The sequence below is a fragment of the Erpetoichthys calabaricus genome, chromosome 4 (assembly GCF_900747795.2).
Source record: "Erpetoichthys calabaricus chromosome 4, fErpCal1.3, whole genome shotgun sequence".
Classification (NCBI taxonomy): domain Eukaryota; kingdom Metazoa; phylum Chordata; class Cladistia; order Polypteriformes; family Polypteridae; genus Erpetoichthys; species Erpetoichthys calabaricus.
Window position 1 is genome coordinate 246,419,012 of NC_041397.2, and position 19,285 is coordinate 246,438,296.

Sequence of the window (19,285 nt, forward strand, 5' to 3'; positions counted from 1 at the left end):
CTGCACAGGTTTGTCTCACACAATAGAATGGAAATGAAGAAGCCTACACTTTCAAAAAACATTATATAGTCAGAACTGAAGTTTGCCTAACAATACATAAGTGAAGAACAGATTGGAGTAATGTGCCCTTAACAAATGAAACAAAGGTAGAATTATTTTGCCGCAGTGCCAGATGTCATGTTTTGCCAAAACCAAAAAACTGCCCTTGACCAAAAGACCCTATACCAAGCTATATAGTATGTTTGTTGGAAGCTGTTTGGTTGGAGCTGCTTTTTTGACCTCTTGCTATTATACAGTCAAACATGAACACCACATTGTACCAGAGGGTACTTTAGAAGAATGTGAGGCCATCTGTCAAAAAAACTAAAGCTGAACCATAAGTGGACTTTCTATCAAGGCAGTAAGCCAAAATATTCAAGTAAATCCACCAAAAAATAGCTCAAAGAAAAAAAAAAAATGGTGTTTTATGTGAAAGGCCAAGACAAAGCTTAGTCCTTAGCTCCATAGAAAAGCTGTGGAGATGTGGAGGCAGGCATTATATTCCAGAAAATCATCAAACATCACACAGTTGAAGGAGTGTGCAAAAATTATATACAAGACTGATAGACAATTACAAGAAGTGCCTATAGAAAGTGATTTCTACCAAAGGGACAACACCAACTGTTGAAGCTGTGCTTATTTTTTCTCAAAGCATCTACTTTTCTTGATTTTATGTTGAACATAAGACTACAAAGAAAAAGTATATATTTTTTTATTTGATCACCTTTATCTGTCAATATTGTTGAATTGAAGAACATCTATCAGCATATACAAAAATTTAAAAAACAAAAAACAAAAAAAAACCCTGTTGATTGCTTAGGCTTACTTTTTAACAGGATGGGAAGTCCCCTGTCAAAATTGTGTTCAAAATGAAACGCAGAAAATAGTCTCTTGCTAGAATTGCATACAATACTTTTTTTTTATTGGTAACAATTGTTTTTGTGATTTTTATTTGGTATGTCTTTATGGAAAGGTAAAAAGATCAAATATAGATATGATAGTTACAGTATATTAGAGCATATCCAAGGTTCATTGTCTTTCTACAATTAACTTTAAAATATTTGCTTTATACTTTCAGATCAGAAGATTTGCACAATGCTTTTGAAGTGGACCTGGCTACAGACTGGATGACAATGTATTTTGCACTAAAGCTGACTGGTTGAAGCACTGCTTTCAGTGCCTAAGAGCTGAAATTGACAGTGTCAAGGAATTAAAAAGAAAACTGGGAGAACTGGTCTCTTTAAACACTGGAATTTTTAATCTTTGATCATCCTTCTCCTTCTTTTTTGGAGAAGCAGAACTTTCCTTCAAATGTACCATTCCCTTTGACGTTATATGTACTAGGACTTTGACAGACAGGATGAGCTGGCTGAGCCGACTTACTCCACGAACAACTGGAAATAGGGCCAGCCAAGCTGCTACTCTATCAAGTCCTCTTACTGCTGACCCAGAGACTTGCCTAATGGTGTTTAAAAATCACTGGAGACAGGTAAGCAAGCTGATTTACATTGAGACTGGTTATTACATAAATTACAATTTATATAGTACATATAAATTTTTTTTAGTAAAACGGCATCCACACGACAATGGTAGGGTTAGTCAAAAAAATAATTTTCTCTATAATCCAAAATTCCTGTTTTTGACAGCCACTCCGACCAACCCCCAAAATCCCCCAACCAGACTCATCTCACGTAAGAAGACAAGAAAAAAAAACCTTGTAGGGAAAAATAATGGAAGGAATATCAGGAAAGGCAATTCAGAGAGAGAGATCCCTTCCAGGTAGATTGGGTACGCAATGGATGTCAAAAAATGGGGTAAATACACAAAACAAAACACACGTTATCCTCTTCACAGAACTAGATGGCCAATCTATCATTGCCACCTCGGAAATATAATACAATAGTACAAACTACGAACTATACAACTCACCAAATACAAATTCATCACATATGAGGAAACCGATTTGATCAAATATATCACAAAGTAGAAACTTATTAACATAAATGAAAAACAACAATTTTTGTCCATCAGTTAATCATGTAATCTCAGCCAGAGTGTAGAAAAGGAGTCAGACAAGCCAGACACAGTCAAAGTCCTGGAGACCTATGACAACTAACTGCATCCCAACTACTACCCATTCTACAGTTGACTCAGTTCTGGACCAGCAAATCTGATGAAAGGACTCTTTCACCTGATGATTCTATTGTTCCTTTATCCGAGAAGATATAGGCAGGCAAACAACCAAGTGCCACATGAGAATATCGAGAAGTGAATTGGAGTACGGGAGGGTTAGTTATAGTTTACAAATATTATAGTTTACAAATATCATATTACTTATTGTATATTTTAGTACTAATGACTAACAACAGAGATGCAGTATTCACAGCTAATAAGCAGCTGTACTAAGGGTGTGCTAAACTGAGTCTTCAGCCTGCATTTAAAAGCTGAGACTGAAGGGGCACCTCTTATATAGGAAGACCATTCCACAGCTCCTTAGCCCAGTAACTAAAAGCTTAACCTCCTACTATTGTGAATTTCCCATCGGGATTAATAAAGTATCTATCTATCTATCTATCTATCTATCTATCTATCTATCTATCTATCTATCTATCTATCTATCTATCTATCTATCTATCTATCTATCTATCTATCTATCTATCTATCTATCTATCTATCTATCTATCTATCTATCTATCTATCTATCTATTATTTTATTAATAACCATACTAGTCATTAAGCCCGTTACAATAACAGGCGCTAGAACAGTAGTGCATAAACATTAGTAGGAACAGTCTATATTAAATGGCAAGGGACTTTGACCTCATTCTTTTTGTTGGTCATATTTTTCTTTCTTTCAGCCTTTCTTTTGTTGATGTTTACTTGCTGAGCTGACCCTTCTTCGTGGGCTGCCACCGTGTATTGTGTGCCTTTAATTTTCTGTGACAGTAATGCTGTCTTGTACGTCCGCTGGCTTGTACATCCGTAATGTACCTTTAATTTTCTCTGGCGGTAATACAGGCGTGCTCGTCGGTAATATGCCTTTAATTTCCTCTGACAGTAATACTGGCTTGTATGTGGCTGTAATATGCGTCGCTGTATTGTGTACCTTTAATTTCCTCTCACAGTAATACTGGTTTGTATTTCCGTAAAATGCCTGAAACTTTCTCTGACAGTAATATCGCGCATTGCACCGTGCCCCGCGCATGCGCACTTCACCTGAAGACACACACACACGGACACCTGAACGCACACAGGGATTTTATTAAAGATGATATAGGCTGGCATCTTGAGATATTAATGTGTTCTCTGGTTTGTCGATAATTTTTTTATTATAATATTTGTTTAAAATAAATATTATATTTAATTATATTTATAATAATAATTGTACTACTACTACTACTACTACTACTAATACTACTACTACTACTACTAATACTAATAATAATAATGTAAAATTTTATTATAATAGTTATTTTTAAGATAATGATAAGTTCAGTTAAGTAACCAGGGCTTTGGCCATTTAAGACTTTATATGTTAAAAGGAGGATTTTGATATGTACCCTAAACTTAACTGGGAGCCAGTCTAAGGACTTTAATACTGGAGTTATGTGTTTGTACTTTCTTGTTCTTATAATAATTCTTGCAGCAGCATTTTGGGTTAACTGAAAGCTGTATAAAGAACAATTTGAGCAGCTAGTCAACAGCGCATTGCAGTAGTCAATCCTACACAAATAAATTAATCAATTTATTTCTTTGTATCCTCCATATTTTAAAAAAATCCTTAATTTTCCACATTTTTATGATGAAAAATGTGTATTTAAATGACATACTGGTGTTAAAGATAACGACTAGGCTAGTACATGTGCAATGGCACTCCTTATTCAGGAAAAGATCCCAGTCATCCCACGGGAGAAAGACTTTCAGAGACTAAGGTCATAAAACTTAAACTGTTTCTGGACAAAGGCAGATCTGTAACAACAGTTATACAAAGTGCGACAGGAGCTTCCACCTGCAGCTAAAGTCATTCTCGTACTGTAGCATTGCATATGTACTCTGTCAGCTTGCCCGTGTTGATCAAACACAAGAAGCTCTGCAGTCTACTTGCAACTTTACACTGTAGGAAAATAAGTAAATGAATCAAGATAAATAACATTCGATCTGGCTTTTATATAAGTAACTTATAAATGTTTTTTTTTATATATAAAGACCATCACAAAACATAATCACAAACAGAACTTTGCACGATACCTTGGCGAGCTCAGTATGCCCTGCTGTTTCGTTGAAGGACATGCGTGTGTCAGATTCACTGGCAGGATGATACCCAACCTTTTGCTGCATCCAAACAGTGCCATCTTTCGCCTTTACACCTGGTGCTGCTGCTTTGTTCTTATGTGTGAGTGGATGTTTCTTGTGGGGAGGGCTTCTTTTCTCTTTCTTCGATGTAGAATCCTCATCTGAGTTCACCTCTGCTATAGCACGTCTTTATTTAAAAACTAGCAGTGTCAGATCGGGGGAGCTTGAACATGACTGAGAGAATAAAACTGAATAATAAAAAAAAAAAACGCTAACTTTTACAAGCATCATTAATTTACACTGGCTGTTACAGACTCAAATAAATCAAATGTATGTTTTTATTCTATAATAGTAACAATAAGAGCAGCTCACTACTCAAAATAGTAAATCTAGGAAGAAGCCGAAATCGCATGTGCAACCTCTTGATTATAAGTCATCAGTTCATACCACCCAAGTGGTTGCGTCCGCATCGTACCCTAACCCGATTTATTCTTCTTCAGTTATATTCTTGATTAAAAGCACACTTGTTTTGTTATACAGTACTTGTACCTTTTGGGAAAGTGTTTATTTGATATTTGGGCTTCAGTCTTCACACATTATACACTTCATGTTGTAATGGGCGGTCAGGTCCCATGCCCAGCCAGGACGCCCCTGCTGTATATGGTCCGGGGGAGCAGCCACGGGCTCCTCACTACCTTCCCCGGGACGCTTGGTGGCAGCCTACCTGGCTGACGATGGTGCCTCAGTTTCCCACAGGGTTTCATGGGAGATGGAGTTCTCCACAACCCTGTGGGGATCTTGGATGGCCGCCAGGGGGTGCTGCATGGATCCCGGAGCCCACCTGGACATCTCTACAGCCCTGCCCCTGGAGCACTTCTGGGTGGGCTATAAAAAGGGCCAGCATCCACCACTCAGGAGCCAGAATCGGGAGGAAGAGGACGAGGTTGCCTGGGAGGAGTGGTGGTGCCAGAAGAAGTTTGATTACTGTGAGTGCTTTTGGGACTGTGTATTGCCTGTGGGGTTCACGGGGAAGACGTGCCCCACAGGTGAAGAAAAATAAAAAGCCTGTGTGATTTTACACATGCCTCTGCGTCAGTCTGTGCGGGGTCGGGCGCTATATTTCGCCTTTATCACAATGTCTACATTTTGTCAGTTATTACTAAAAAATGAAAAATTTTCTGTTTTAGTTGTGTGTTCAACAATTCCTGCATCGCATTTCCTGTCAACCTACATTTACATAGATCGTTGTAGACACGGAACACACATGAAATGTACTGTATGTATTTCAAATGACAATATATTATTTACCCTCTACAGGCACCTCACACCAAATAAACAGACTTGAGCTCTGAGAATCTTCTGTGCTACTTGAGCTGCGTCGGAGGGTGGGATTAGATAGCAGGCTGATTGGTAAATTGGCCGTTCTGAAAAAACTGATTGTTTCTAAACTTTGTTTATTAGATTGTAGTGCTCCATTACACAAAAATTTTCTGGTACATAAGGAGAAAGAAAGTGGTGTAATAAACTGAGTAAAAGGAATTTGAGGACACATCCTGTGCATGGTGAGGAATGGCAGACATATAAGTTGTCTAACTGAACTTGAAATGGAAATAAAGGGGCCCTGCCAACAGAGACATTTATCGTCAGCAGAAATTAAAAGAGAAGCTCCTTTAATGAGTTCAGACCTTTTAAGTTTGTCCTTTAATTTAAACAGATACTTAATGTGAGAGTGAAGACATTGAGTGAGCTTGAGTTTCATACAGCACCTAATGTTTTGAATTAGAGGAATCAGAAAATGAATAATTTGCAGTTGGTGCTTGATAAACAAGCCTTTTCTTGATAATCATCTTATTAACATTTTATTTATATTATAATTGTGGCTTGTAGTTATGACATTCATTTTCTTTTCTTTTATGCCATATGTATTATGAATAAATGTTTTGTGTACATGATTTATTAGGTAAAGTATTATTTTAAGGGAATTTTATTTATTTTAGTATTTTTTGTGGTCACTAAACAATAAGCCTAAAAATGTCTTTTTGTTAATAAATTGTGAAATAGGCGACCCGGACACAGACAGGCAGACACGTTTCCTTCCATCACCACACGTTTATTTACACAATTATTATTTACAAGTCACTATGTGCACCACACCAACAAACCCCCACAGTCTCTCACAATCCCGGCTTCTTCATTAAGCCTTCTCTTCCTCTTCACACAATACTCAGGGCCTCTCTTTGCCACCTCCTCACCCGACTCCAGCCTTGATTGCAGGGAGGCGGCTCCTTAAATAGGCGGCTGATTGCTGGCCGCACCCAGCCACCTGTGACAAAATATTGAACAGATAACCACCTATATTGTGCCATTGAACTTTATAAATATCAAAGATAACACCTTATGTACACCAAAAGGCTTTTTTTATTTTACCTTAGTTTTAAAAAAAAAAATCGCAATTGACCAATTTTAGTAACATTAAATTGGCAATTGGTATCAGCCCTAAAAACCTAATTGGAACATCTCTAATTACCAGTATAAATCACAGCATGATATAATTTTCATGATGTATTTTGAATATCATACTTTGGTTCAAATCACTGTTATTTTCACATTTATATTTTTACTTTTCATTCAGTAATTGTAGATAATTTCATTCGCTAATGTCTTTTATTTATATTTTGGTTTATCTGGTGGCAAGTGCATTTAATTTTATTCAAGTTAAGAAGGGCACTATTCACAGAGCTGGTGTAAATTTTACATATATCAAGATAATACTGCTTCTTTAGCAGCCCCACAGTGAAAGTAAAAATTAGGATGATGACTTTGGACTCTTCAAAAAAACTTTAAATTAGTTTACCTCCTCTCCTAAAGCAAAACATATTTATCTCTAGGTTATCAGTCCCTCCCTGTTCACTGAATGTAATACAGTGGAACCTCGGTTCACAAACGTCTCTGAACACATACAAATCGGGTTACAACCAAAAAGTTCGCCAAACTTTTGCATCTGTTCACGACCACACACTCGGTATACGAACAAGCCAGTTTCCCTTTCGGTTTGTGCGCGCCGATGATTTCCGCACATGTTCAGTCTCTCCCTTGCATTCCCTGTGCAGCGAGCGAGAGAGAGAGACACACACACATGAGAGTGAGAGAGACACACACACACGCATGCATGAGAGAGAGAGAGAGAGAGAGGGAGGGAGGGCTGGCCGCATAAGGCCGAGAAGGCAGTTAAAAAATGCAGCGGGCTTGTTTTTAAAGAGACAGATTCGAGCATTGTTTTAACCTCGTATTTAATTAAGACTTTTTTCTATTGGATTTTAACCTCCACTTCACTTCTGTTTACAGCGATCGGTTCGTAGCGTGCATTGTTGCAGTGTTACTTTTCTTGGTGGTTTATTAAATTACGTATTTTTCAAATGTTCATTTTTATCCCTGTGCTTAAAACTCATTAAAAAAAAAAAAGTGTTTTTAGCGAGCGGTTTGTAGCGCTATAGCACGAACTCTTGCAGTGTTAGTTTTCTCTGTTGTTCAAGGTTTTCTCAGTATTATTCAATGTTTTTACATTTAATTTATTATTACTTATTATTATTATTATATGTGAATTCTATGGTATAATTAACTATATTTGTGCTTAAAAATCTTTAAAAAAATATATTTACATACACTTCGTACGGTCTGGAATGGATTAATTGTATTTACATACAATCCTATGGGGGAAATTACTTCGGGTCATGACCAAATCGGGTTACGACCAGACTTTTGGAACAAATTACGGTCGTGACCCGAGGTTCCACTGTAGTGCATAATCTCCATGCCAGTGTTAACATATTATTAGGTAGATGTATCCAGTTGTCACTGTCCAGCCGTAAATGACAGGAGCACTTAAAATGTGGATTTATAAAGTACTAAATACTTGAAGTAGTGCAGCATATTGAAAAAGAGTATAGTTGTGCAAACAATAAAAAGTAAAGAAGTTTAAATTCGGTCAACAATTTTGTTGCACTGATGAAAACAAATACACTTAGTGCGGTAGTACAATAAAATGTTACAAATATCACTAAATGGTAATTGAATAAGTATTGCAATTTTTTGTAATCTATCCATCCATCCATTTTCCAACCCGCTGAATCCAAACAGTGTCACGGGGGTCTGCTGGAGCCAATCCCAGCCAACACAGGGCACAAGGCAGGGAACCAATCCCAGGCAGGGTGCCAACCCACCGCAGGACACACACAAACACACCCACACACCAAGCACACACTAGGGCCAATTTAGAATCGCCAATCCACCTAACCTGCATGTCTTTGGATTGTGGGAGGAAACCGGAGCGCCCGGAGGAAACCCACGCAGACACAGGGAGAACATGCAAACTCCACGCAGGGAGGACCCGGGAATCGAACCCAGGTCTCCAGGTCTCCCAACTGCGAGGCAGCAGCGCTACCCACTGCGCCACCGTGCCGCCCTTTTTGTAATCTATATACATAAAATTTTAAACAAACAATTGTTCAGAAAGGTAACACTCAAACAGACTACAAACACATTTAAAGGCTTTGCATAAATGCAAACATGTGCACATTGTGTTTTTGTGTAAATAACTATGATGCCTTTATATGTTGTAAGACAGACTAGCATGTTAACGTGCTCTTCTATGAGGTGTGCTTTTGTTGAGCTGCAAATGAGCCCTAGTGTACTAAATGCACACTCTGAAGTACACCTGTAAGTATATGAGCAGATGGAGGAGTCACACCACTATTTATGCAGTTGAGCACTGAATGTTACAACACCTTACATTATATGATAAATGTAATAAAATGTCATTTTTAAATTGCACGTAATAAAAGAAAAGAAAGTAAAATGATAGGGCAGTACACTTTGTGGCAACACAGTTTAAAAAATCAAGTGAGTAAAAGAGGCCCAAGTGCCAAAACTATTGTCCCTGAATGAGCAGTAGAGAATATAACTGACTTGCAGGTAATAATAAACATTAAAAATGTAACTGACTATGAACAACATCTTAATCTATAGAAAATAAAAGTGTGACATTCCTACTTTAATCACAGCAGTTTACAGGTTTATACTTACTAATGTTTCATTATTGAGAAATATAATACCACTCGAAATTGTTTATATTGACTCATGTGACGGTCATTTAAGTAGAGCTGGTCAACCCATTATGTGACATAAGCACCGTCATCCAAGGGGCCTTTTAGGTAAATTAAGGGGGGCGTGTCCCAGACACAGAGAGGGACTCACCCTCCCCCACAAGGCTCCAAACGGTCTTCGACTGTCACTGTATTTAAGTGTTTGCCTAAATTCATTGTGCTTGAGTAGTGAGAAGCGCTATATAAATGTAAAGAATTATTATTATTATTAGCCCATTTAGTTAGTATTCTGTGGTAGCAAATCTTACATGCTGTATATTAAAAATATTATTTTGCAGTGGAGTATTCCTTTAAGCTTAATTTGTAAAATGAAACTTACTACATGTTCCTTAGACCCAGTCTCAATAAAATTAGTGAAAAGCTCCATTTCTGTTCTGGTAGCACCCATTCATGACATCAGTCAATAGTATAATATTGTCTAGCACAGTTCCTAATGCATCAAAAGTGTTACTTATCAGGCTGTTTTCAAAGACTACAGACCTATTTCAAATGTACTTTTTCTTTGTATAGTGCTTGAAGAAATAGTTACTATGCACTTTCAATCTCAACTTAAACACCTCAGTCTATTTGAAAGTACAGTTGCATAAGCAACAGTACAGACATTTCACTAACCCTTGTTGCAAAAACTGTCTCCTGCTGTAGTAACTGTTATATTTAAGCACAGCTTTTTAAAACATTGACCACTTTATTCTGTTACATAGACTGTAAAATTATGTTGTGTCCTAGGCTCTGAATTTCAGGAATATACAGTACACCCCCAAAATTCGCAGGGGTTACATTCCTAGTGCACCCGCCAATTATGAAAAATCGCGATTTTTGGATGTGGTTAAAAAATGCCTATTTTTATAGTTTAAACCCTAAATACAGTATGCCCCCAAAGCACTTTAATTTCGTTGCAAACTCAGCTTAATACATTATTACCTAAAAAATTACCTTAATACATTACCTAAAAACAATGTAAAGGTAAACCCGTCTACTGTACAGTACTGTACTGCTATATCTCCCGCGGTGCTAGAATGTAAAATACCAATGTTACTGATATACGTACTGTAATTCATGCAAGTGCATTTTCTTTGGTATGCGCTGTCGTTTTCTTTGTTATAGGCAGAGTAAATACATAATCATTTAATTAAAAGAAAGTAAAATGTACGGGTACTCACCAATGATGAATGATGATGATGATGAAGTAGCTGTGCAGTATGATGCAGAGGATGTAAAACTCCTCGGGTGGCACCTCTTCTTCAGGCACTTCAGGAGTAGTCTTATCTTTGGACAGGTTGTCTTCTTGTGGGGTTTCGTCCTGGCTTTTCTTTATAGGTTTCAGGAACATTGTGATGGGAAGTTGTTACATTGTCTTATGTAGCGAACTGCCGGTACAATAACTGTGCTGTCTCACGGATGATGTTACCGTCCAAGGGGATGTTCTTCTTCCTGCAGTCGGTGATCCACAATGCCAAGGCAGATTCCATCCTGGTGATATTTTTATTCCTTACGGTCATTACCTTTTTTTACTCCAGATCGCTTCTTCGTTCTTCTTTATGTAGCGTGCGGTGCTTTCATTAATGCCATAGTGGCGCACTACTGCAGCATAACATTTTTAGTTCCCGGAGCAAATCCAGTAGTTCAACCTTCTCCTGGAGTGTTTTAAACTTCTTCTGGCGCTTAGGCTCAGTACCAGACGCCTTAGAAGGTGCAGGGCGTTTTGGCGACATCTTGTGCGTTTAAGAATAATAAAATGAATACAATAACAAAATGGAAAACACGAGGACACTCAGCTGGAGACGCGTCAAAGGGCAGCAGTCAATCAGCAGCAAGGAGAAATGAATAACGCTCTCGGATTGGCTACTTTCACCATCCCAGACCGTGTTTCACTCAGCGGTGGTAAACCCACTGACCTGGAGATGCGTCACAGGGCAGCAGTCAATCAGCAGCAAGGAGAAATGAATAAGGCTGTCGGATTGGCTACTTTCACCATCCCAAACCACGTTTCCCTCAGCGGTGGTAAACCCACTGACCTGGAGACGCATCACAGGGCAGCAGACAATCAGCAGCAAGGAGAAATGAATAACGCACTCGGATTGGCTACTTTCACCATCTCAAACCGTGTTTCCCTCAGCGGTGGTAAACCCACTCACCTGGAGACGCATCACAGGGCAGCAGTCAATCAGCAGCAAGGAGAAATGAATAATGCTCCCGGATTGGCTACTTTCATCATCCTAAACCGCGTTTCCCTCAATGGTGGTAAACCCACACAGCTGGAGACGCGTCAAAGGGCAGCAGTCAATCAGCAGCAAGGAGAAATGAATAACGCTCTCGGATTGGCTACTTTCACCATCCCAAACCGTGTTTCCCTCAGCGGTGGTAAACCCACTGACCTGGAGATGTGTCACAAGGCAGCAGTCAATCCGCAGTAAGGAGAAATGAATAACGCACTGAGATTGGCTACTTTCACCATCCCAAACCGCGTTTCCCTCAGCGCTGGTAAACCCACTTACCTGGAGACGCGTCACAGGGCAGCAGACAATCGGCAGCAAGGAGAAATGAATAACGCTCTCGGATTGGCTGCTTTCACCATCCCAAACTGCCTTTCCCTCAACGGTGGTAAACCCACTCAGCTGGAGACGCGTCACAGGGCAGCAGTCAATCAGCAGCAAGGAGAAATGAATAACGCTCTCGGATTGGCTACTTTCACCATCCCAAACCACGTTTCCCTCAGCGGTTGCTTCCTGTTCTCTCTACAGCACAGTATCGCCACGAAAAAAGCCGGTTCTAAGGAAAAATCCGCAAACGACTGAGTCCGCAAACCCTGAACCGCGACTTTGCGGGGGTCTACTGTATTGTAAATTATAAAGAAACAAGAGGGAAATGATGAAGTGTTAGGACCAGCCAGTGCCTTATTTAATACAGCAAGGTGTATGCAAAAATGATTTTAGGCTAATTTTCCATGTCTTCTAGTAGCTAAATCCTATCAGTTAATGAAAACAGACTACCAGTGCTTCTGCTCTTTACAAAGCCTGTGGAGCGAACGCGATGGGATCTCCAGGGCCAAATCATAAATGGTATCAGTGGGCTTCGCTGTCCAGGCTGCAGGTTGAAAAGAGGAGGTTGTTAGCTACTGCGTCTTCCCCAGATGGCAGCTTTCGAGTCCTTACCTCTGAATTGTTGTATATATATCTCCTGTTCATGCGTGTGCAACAATTTGAATATGTGTTTCTTTTTGTTTAACAAATGATGAAACCACTACTCAGTCTTGTCATTAACCCCAGGTTTGGCTTTAGAACCAGTGATCTATATGGCGGGTCACTTTCATTTTCAGAAACTTAGTGGACACAAATGCAGTTTTGTGTTAAATCTTATTTTGCCAGGATGCCCATTATGTGTAGATTCCATACTTTTTTCCCTGTTGTGTTTTTGTGTAAACAGACATGTTGGTGCAAACAGGTTATAGCTGAGAAATTCTCGTTATAATGTGATGTTGTGTATTTGAGTTTCATGATATCTTGTAACATTGCTTCTCTCAAAGGAAATTATCATGATTGAGAGAATAAAACTGAAAAAAAGCTAACTTTTACAAGTTCCATACATTTACACCCAATGCCACATATATTTTTCTTTCTTTCTTTTTTTCTCCGTGCTGCGTTGACGTCATGCACCAGAAGGCATGAGCTTATTCAGTGCGAGCAGGAGCACGTGGGTGGCCAGTTGCTTGTACTTTAACAAGCTTGACCTGGCAGCAATCAAGTCACATGTACTGTGCAAGGCATGTACGGGGTCTACTGGGTGGTCTCGTGACCTGGAACCCCTGCATATTTTTTTTTTTTTTCCAGCCGTCTGGAGTAAAAAAACTGTCCTCCCTGGCCATTGGACCTTACTCTTATTCTATGTTAACTAACGTTGTCTTATTTTAATTTCTTACTTTGTCTTTTATTTTTCTTTCTTCATTATGTAAAGCACTTTGAGCTATTTTTTTTATGAAAATGTGCTATATAAATGTTGTTGTTGTACTGAGAAAAGAAGAGTGTTCATGGCTCACCTTGCAGATGAACTTTGTCGTCGCTTCTTACTAGAAAAGGCGATGGAAAAAGAAAAGGAGGATGCAACATCGACAAGCTTCTGTTCCAAGACAGCCGCTTTCCCCAGGAAAGTAAACTGAGTCAGTGTCAGGTGCCCTTTCAATGTAACAGGAACCAAAGCATAGACAGAAGTGTGTACATTTACGACATGTGTACCTGTTGCAATGTGAGAAGGATGGTCCTTGCGTGTGTGTGAACTGTTAACATTTGAATTTGATGATTGCATATAGCGCTGAACTGACCTCTCTGTATTAATCTTACCTCTGCATGTCCTGAAGTACAAAAGAAACACCACCATACAGCAACATGTGGAGACTGGCAAGATCGGGGGGGGGAAAAAAAAACACGCGGTCACTGATTACAACCACAAGATGTTATGCGAATGAATATAAAAAATATGAATAATTTGTAAAATATGAATGTTGCATTCGTGCCACAGTGTTTTCCAAAATGTACTATACAGGTCATAAAATGAGTTATTCCAAATATCATATATACCTATGTCTCTGTTTTTTTTGTCAGTGCGGCTTTGACATCATGGACCATAGGGTGCATACTAATTCAGCATGAGCAGGAACACTCAATAAAACTGAATAAAAAAAAAATCAAGTGACAGTGATATACGAATAAGGCAGATTCACCAGAGCTTGTTTGTCAGCTTTTATCCATCCAGATCAGAGAATGTCCAGTTCCATTGTCTCAAAACACCACTCACATCTACAGTTATTCCCAGTTTCAAATAAAAACTAAGAGCGTCAGATCCCTGTGGGGTGGGTAGTCTGTATCATGATCGTGACTGAGAGAATAAAAGTGGACAAAAAAATGCTAACTTTTACAAGTACTTTAAATGTACACCGGCTGATACAGACATAAACCAAATGTATGTGTTTATTGTATAATATTAACAATAAGAGCAGCTCACTACTCAAAACGGTAAATATATGAGGCAGTCAAAATCGAACCAGGGAATATTGATTACAAGTCAGCAATTCTTACCACTGCTCCACGGCAACTGTTGTATCATCCTTGAACCTTTTGTGAAAGTGTTTATTTGATCTTTAGACTTCAGGCTTCACACATTATATAGTTTATGTCTACATTTTGTCATTTATTACTGAAATATGAAAAGCGTTTCTGTTTTAATGATGTGTTTACACAGATTATTGTAGAAACAGAATACACATAAAATACATGTATTCCAAATAACAATCTATTATTTATACTCTAAAACTCCAACACTTCACTTTGTGCATGTTCTGCGGTGGTGGGGGGATGGAATAGAAGGCTGCTTGCTGCTTGTCTTGATTGGCACATTTATAAGACAAAAGACATTGACGGTGATGTGCGAAGGGATTTAAGGTGGGCCAGATTTACAAGTTTTTTTGTAGGCTTTGGTAATTCTAGTGTTAAACATATTTCAGAACTCTGGGTTTTGCATACTAGCATACTGTATTTTCTTGGTAGTTTACCTGTTTGTTATTTTGGTTCATCTTCACCACATAGTTATAATTAACAATGGTGTGTATGGTGTGTGTATGAATTCTAGGTATATGCCCTTTATAGTGTCCCATGCATACATCTTTATTCACACGTGGACAGCTAAATTAAGCAAAATGAGACATAGATATATAGTAGATGCTTTATAGAACCACATGTGTACACTTTACCCGTACATTAACACCTGCATCAAGCAAAGAGTCTTACTAGTTTAACATGAGCAGTCCAAATTGGTTGTCTTCAGACCTGAGCCTCAATCAACACCTGTGCCACTTACCAAAGCAATTGCCTGCACACTTCATTGCTTTCTGTTCCTTTCTCTTTTCAGTAGTCACCCACCAAACAATATGTATTTGTTATTGCGATAAAGCAAAATTAATAAAATACAGTAATACCAATAGTAGCAAAAGTAAAAAATGCATTTTAAAAGAGTCTTAATTATGGATACTTTACAGGTAATGATGAGGAAGATGAGGTTGACAAATGAGGTTATTTTTTGCACATTCAAGAAATATTAATTGGCAGGTGTATTTTTGGAACTCTAAAAGAATTAAGTAATAAATGCCTAGATATATGCACTATTATCAGTTAAAAATTTGTCATATAAAAATGTCTGTTTCTAACTTTAACATTGTTTTAATTAAACACATGGAGAGCATCCAGATTTTCTTCTTCCTCACTGTACAAAAAATAATTGCTCAGATGTTTTTGATTATAGCAGAACAAGATGTGCAATGCTCCTTCTTATCCTTATTTACTATTGTTTAAATTACTACAAAGAAGGTATATGATTTTCTTGAGAGGCAGTATCTTTGAAGCTCTGTTATTGACCAGCACACACACATTATGCATGGGACTGCTAGCATATTCAAACTTCCTTTTTATACTTGATGGATAATTCATATCACACTATCTTATTACTTTTCACTCTTCTCTGTCCTAGCTTAAAACCTCACCCCATGCCAATATCAAATGCCTTGTAATGTTGTTTTGCAGAATTAGTAGTTTAAACTAATGGCTTACCACTTGGCTCTTACCAACAGTATTTTCCAACACCACCGACCAGATTTTTAAATTATTCAGTACAAAAATAATGTCCATTCACAGGTCAAACTGAAGATTTTTTTCTGTCTTTTTAAATTTACCTATTACTTTTTTATTCTTTCTCTTTGTTTTCACCCAGGTATCCTGGATTTTAGAAAAACAAGAGCCATCTCTGAGTACTGGTGATGAGCTGAGTGCAATAAGAAATCACACTGACCAGATGCTGTGTCTGCTGGCAGAAGAGCACCCTATAGATCATTCTAGCATGGGGCCCATTCTGGAGCTGGTGGTAAAAGAAAATATTCTGGTGCAGCTAGTTCAGTGGCATCTTAACCAAGGATTAGATCCTGATAGTCATACAGCTTTGTTGAAACTTTTTGAGATGTTAATAGGGCAATCTCATCAGTCATTGCTATGTCACAAAGCTGTGCTACAACCCTTGCTATCCTTACTCAAAGTCTGTGCTGAAATTAACTGCAACATACCTGCAATAGAAGGAAGCCTTGTTCTTCTTCTTAACCAAGTATGTGTCTCTATGGTTAAAGACCCTCCTATTCTTGAACTATTTTTTTACACACCTACTGAGCAAGGGCCAACCAATATGCTTATTTTTTCTTTACTTGTGCCCTTTATTCACCGGGATGGAGTTATTGGACAACAAGCTCGTGATGCTTTGCTACTTGTCATGGCTACATCAGCTAGCAATCCAGCAGTGGCAAAATACATTGCGGAAAACTCTTACTTCTGTCCGGTAGGTTTTACATTTTTCATTTACTGCAAATGTCTTATAATAGTAAAATTGTGATTGCCAGGTGTAAATAGAGAGTGTTCACTTTTTAATGCTAGTTTGTCAGCCTGGCTAATGCATTATATTCAGTCTGACTGAAACACTTATAAACATGCAGGCAGAGCTTACCTGAAAATGAAATCTGTTGTGTTTCTTTTTGAAGTTAATGACACGAGTTAAAATAGTTTTAAATAATCTGTTTGCTGATAGAAAGAAGCTGTTATAGTAAGAAATTAAACTTTTTAAGAGGGTAGATAAATAAATTTAATCTAATGACTAAACATCATTATAGTGTATTATATTCTAGTGCACAAGTAAAGGTCAATCGAATTGTTGTTGTCTATGTCAGAGCAAATATTGTATCAAATTAAAAGAGGAAACTGACAGTTCCGTAAGACATATTTAGATAATTATGAAGCTTGAGGGCATAACTGATAAGTTGGTCTTCTCTTAAGTCCTGTTTGTGCTTAATGTGAAATAAGACAAATTAAATTAGAAAATGTAACATTTGACTTCAGTTCTAAATGGAGGATAGAGTCTTATGTTTCTATGGCATTGGAGGACCTTTTAAGACAGAGGGTACCTTTGGCAGAGGAAATATTTGAAACATTGGGTCACTAATGCTTAGGTAATTTATCCTGCAATATTAATAACAAAATCAAAAAGATGAAAATGTATTAGCGACCCGGATACAGAATCAGTAATAGCCATAAAATAACTTTCCTTAATGTTGTAAGTATTAATAACAAGACAAATAAAATGGAGGTATATGTAGCTAAATATCAATGTATGTTATGTAGCATCAGGAACAGAACTCTTTCTGATCTTATTGTTGGGTAAAATCTAAATAGAGAAATGTTATTTAGGAAAAAAGTGTGTTGGCAATATTTAAATTACATACCAGTAGGTTTAGATAGTCTTCTGCTTGAAACAGAAGATGAGCCAAATTTGACTGAGGCCTTATGTGTTTGAGTGTAAAGCTTCAGACATGCAGGCATGATACTATAAGTCCTGACACAGATTACAGTGTCAGTAAATAAATTTATAATGTTATCAAAAAAGACAAGTTAAATGGGGGATGTTAGAAAAATGGAGGACTTTAATTACCCAAACATAAACTGGTGAAATCAGTAAAGAGTGGAGTACAGACGTTGTGTAATTATATCCAAATTCAATGTCAAATCATCAATAAGAGAGAATTAAGAACGCTGAGGTTATTTAATTATTAGGAGGTAGTGGTTATGTCATAACAGGTTTGCTGAACAATTTCATTTTTTCTATTCATTTTGTAACTCAGTTGTCCAGTTCATTGTTATGAAATGTTTGGTGCTCTGGGCTCAAAGCAGGGACTATCTATCCCAGAACAGGACATGCTCACAAACCAGTGATTCTGGAGCCATTACGCAGCAACATTAAACCACTGCACCACCACGATGTCCATTTTCTGAACCCACTGATTCCAGTTTAGGGCCACAGGAGGTAGAGGACAAATGCTGTCCAGGTAGCACTGGACACGTACAGCATTACCGAAACCTAGGATGCTCCCAGTTCAACACAGTAATATTTTTTAGCAAAACCAATTTTTCACTGATGCAACTAAGTCTTTCAGTAAACTGAGATGGTAATTGTGAAAAGGTTGAGTAGAAGTGGAACAGAATTAAAGTTCATAGCTCAATGCAATAGTTTAGTTATGTAGGTCAAGCTGCATGTTTCAGTGAATATGCAGTATAAGTAAAAAGAAGTTAACAGAACCTCTCCAAGGTATAAACTTAAACATGATGCATGCCTGTATATATTTTTTTAAATGTGTGTTGCCCCCATGGTTTCCTGACTGTACATCTGTACTGGTTTAGATCCATTTTGGATGTTTATGAATGTGGGGCCTCTTGTGAATATTAAAGAATTATATACTGTGGGTTGACTTAAGCACACCTGGTCTTGTTTTAATTGTTAAGTAATCTTTACCAGTTAAGTGAAGTTTTATTTAATATATGATTAGTTTAAATACCCACAAATTATTTTTTATCTAGTGTTAATGACACTGGCATAAATATTCTTGTTTCTTTTAGTGGAATTTGATATGATAAATTAGGATGCTCAGGACAAACTACAGTACTGATTACTTAATAGCTTGCGGTAATTCCTAGCTTGGTCCGTCTTTCCTTGCAGGTGGCACAAATGGCACTAGACCTTTTCTATTGTTTCAATGTATTGTCATGTGCCAATTTACTTGCTGGCCGATTATGGACGACTTGGTGGAGGTGATTCATAAATAAAGCCGAGAGCCATAGGAAAACAATAGGGTAACAGCATTCCAGATAGAAGTATACATACCACTGAGACATACCAAACCTACAGGGCCTCAACTGCAATGAACTATATGTATACTT

General features: G+C 37.9%; 1 protein-coding gene across 11 annotated transcripts in view; it reads left to right on the forward strand.

The window, feature by feature from the left end:
* Positions 1-19,285, forward strand: part of fhip1b (FHF complex subunit HOOK interacting protein 1B) — a 287,627-nt gene that overhangs the window by 67,157 nt on the left and 201,185 nt on the right. For all 11 annotated transcript variants that reach the window (XR_007934743.1, XR_007934742.1, XM_051926175.1 and 8 more), the window contains exons 2-3: positions 1,118-1,528; positions 16,248-16,859. Coding sequence is in view for 9 of the 11 variants with exons in the window: in XM_051926175.1 (XP_051782135.1) it covers positions 1,400-1,528; positions 16,248-16,859 (741 nt within the window). In the remaining 2 variants the exon portion in view is untranslated. The remainder of the gene's footprint in view (positions 1-1,117; positions 1,529-16,247; positions 16,860-19,285) is intronic.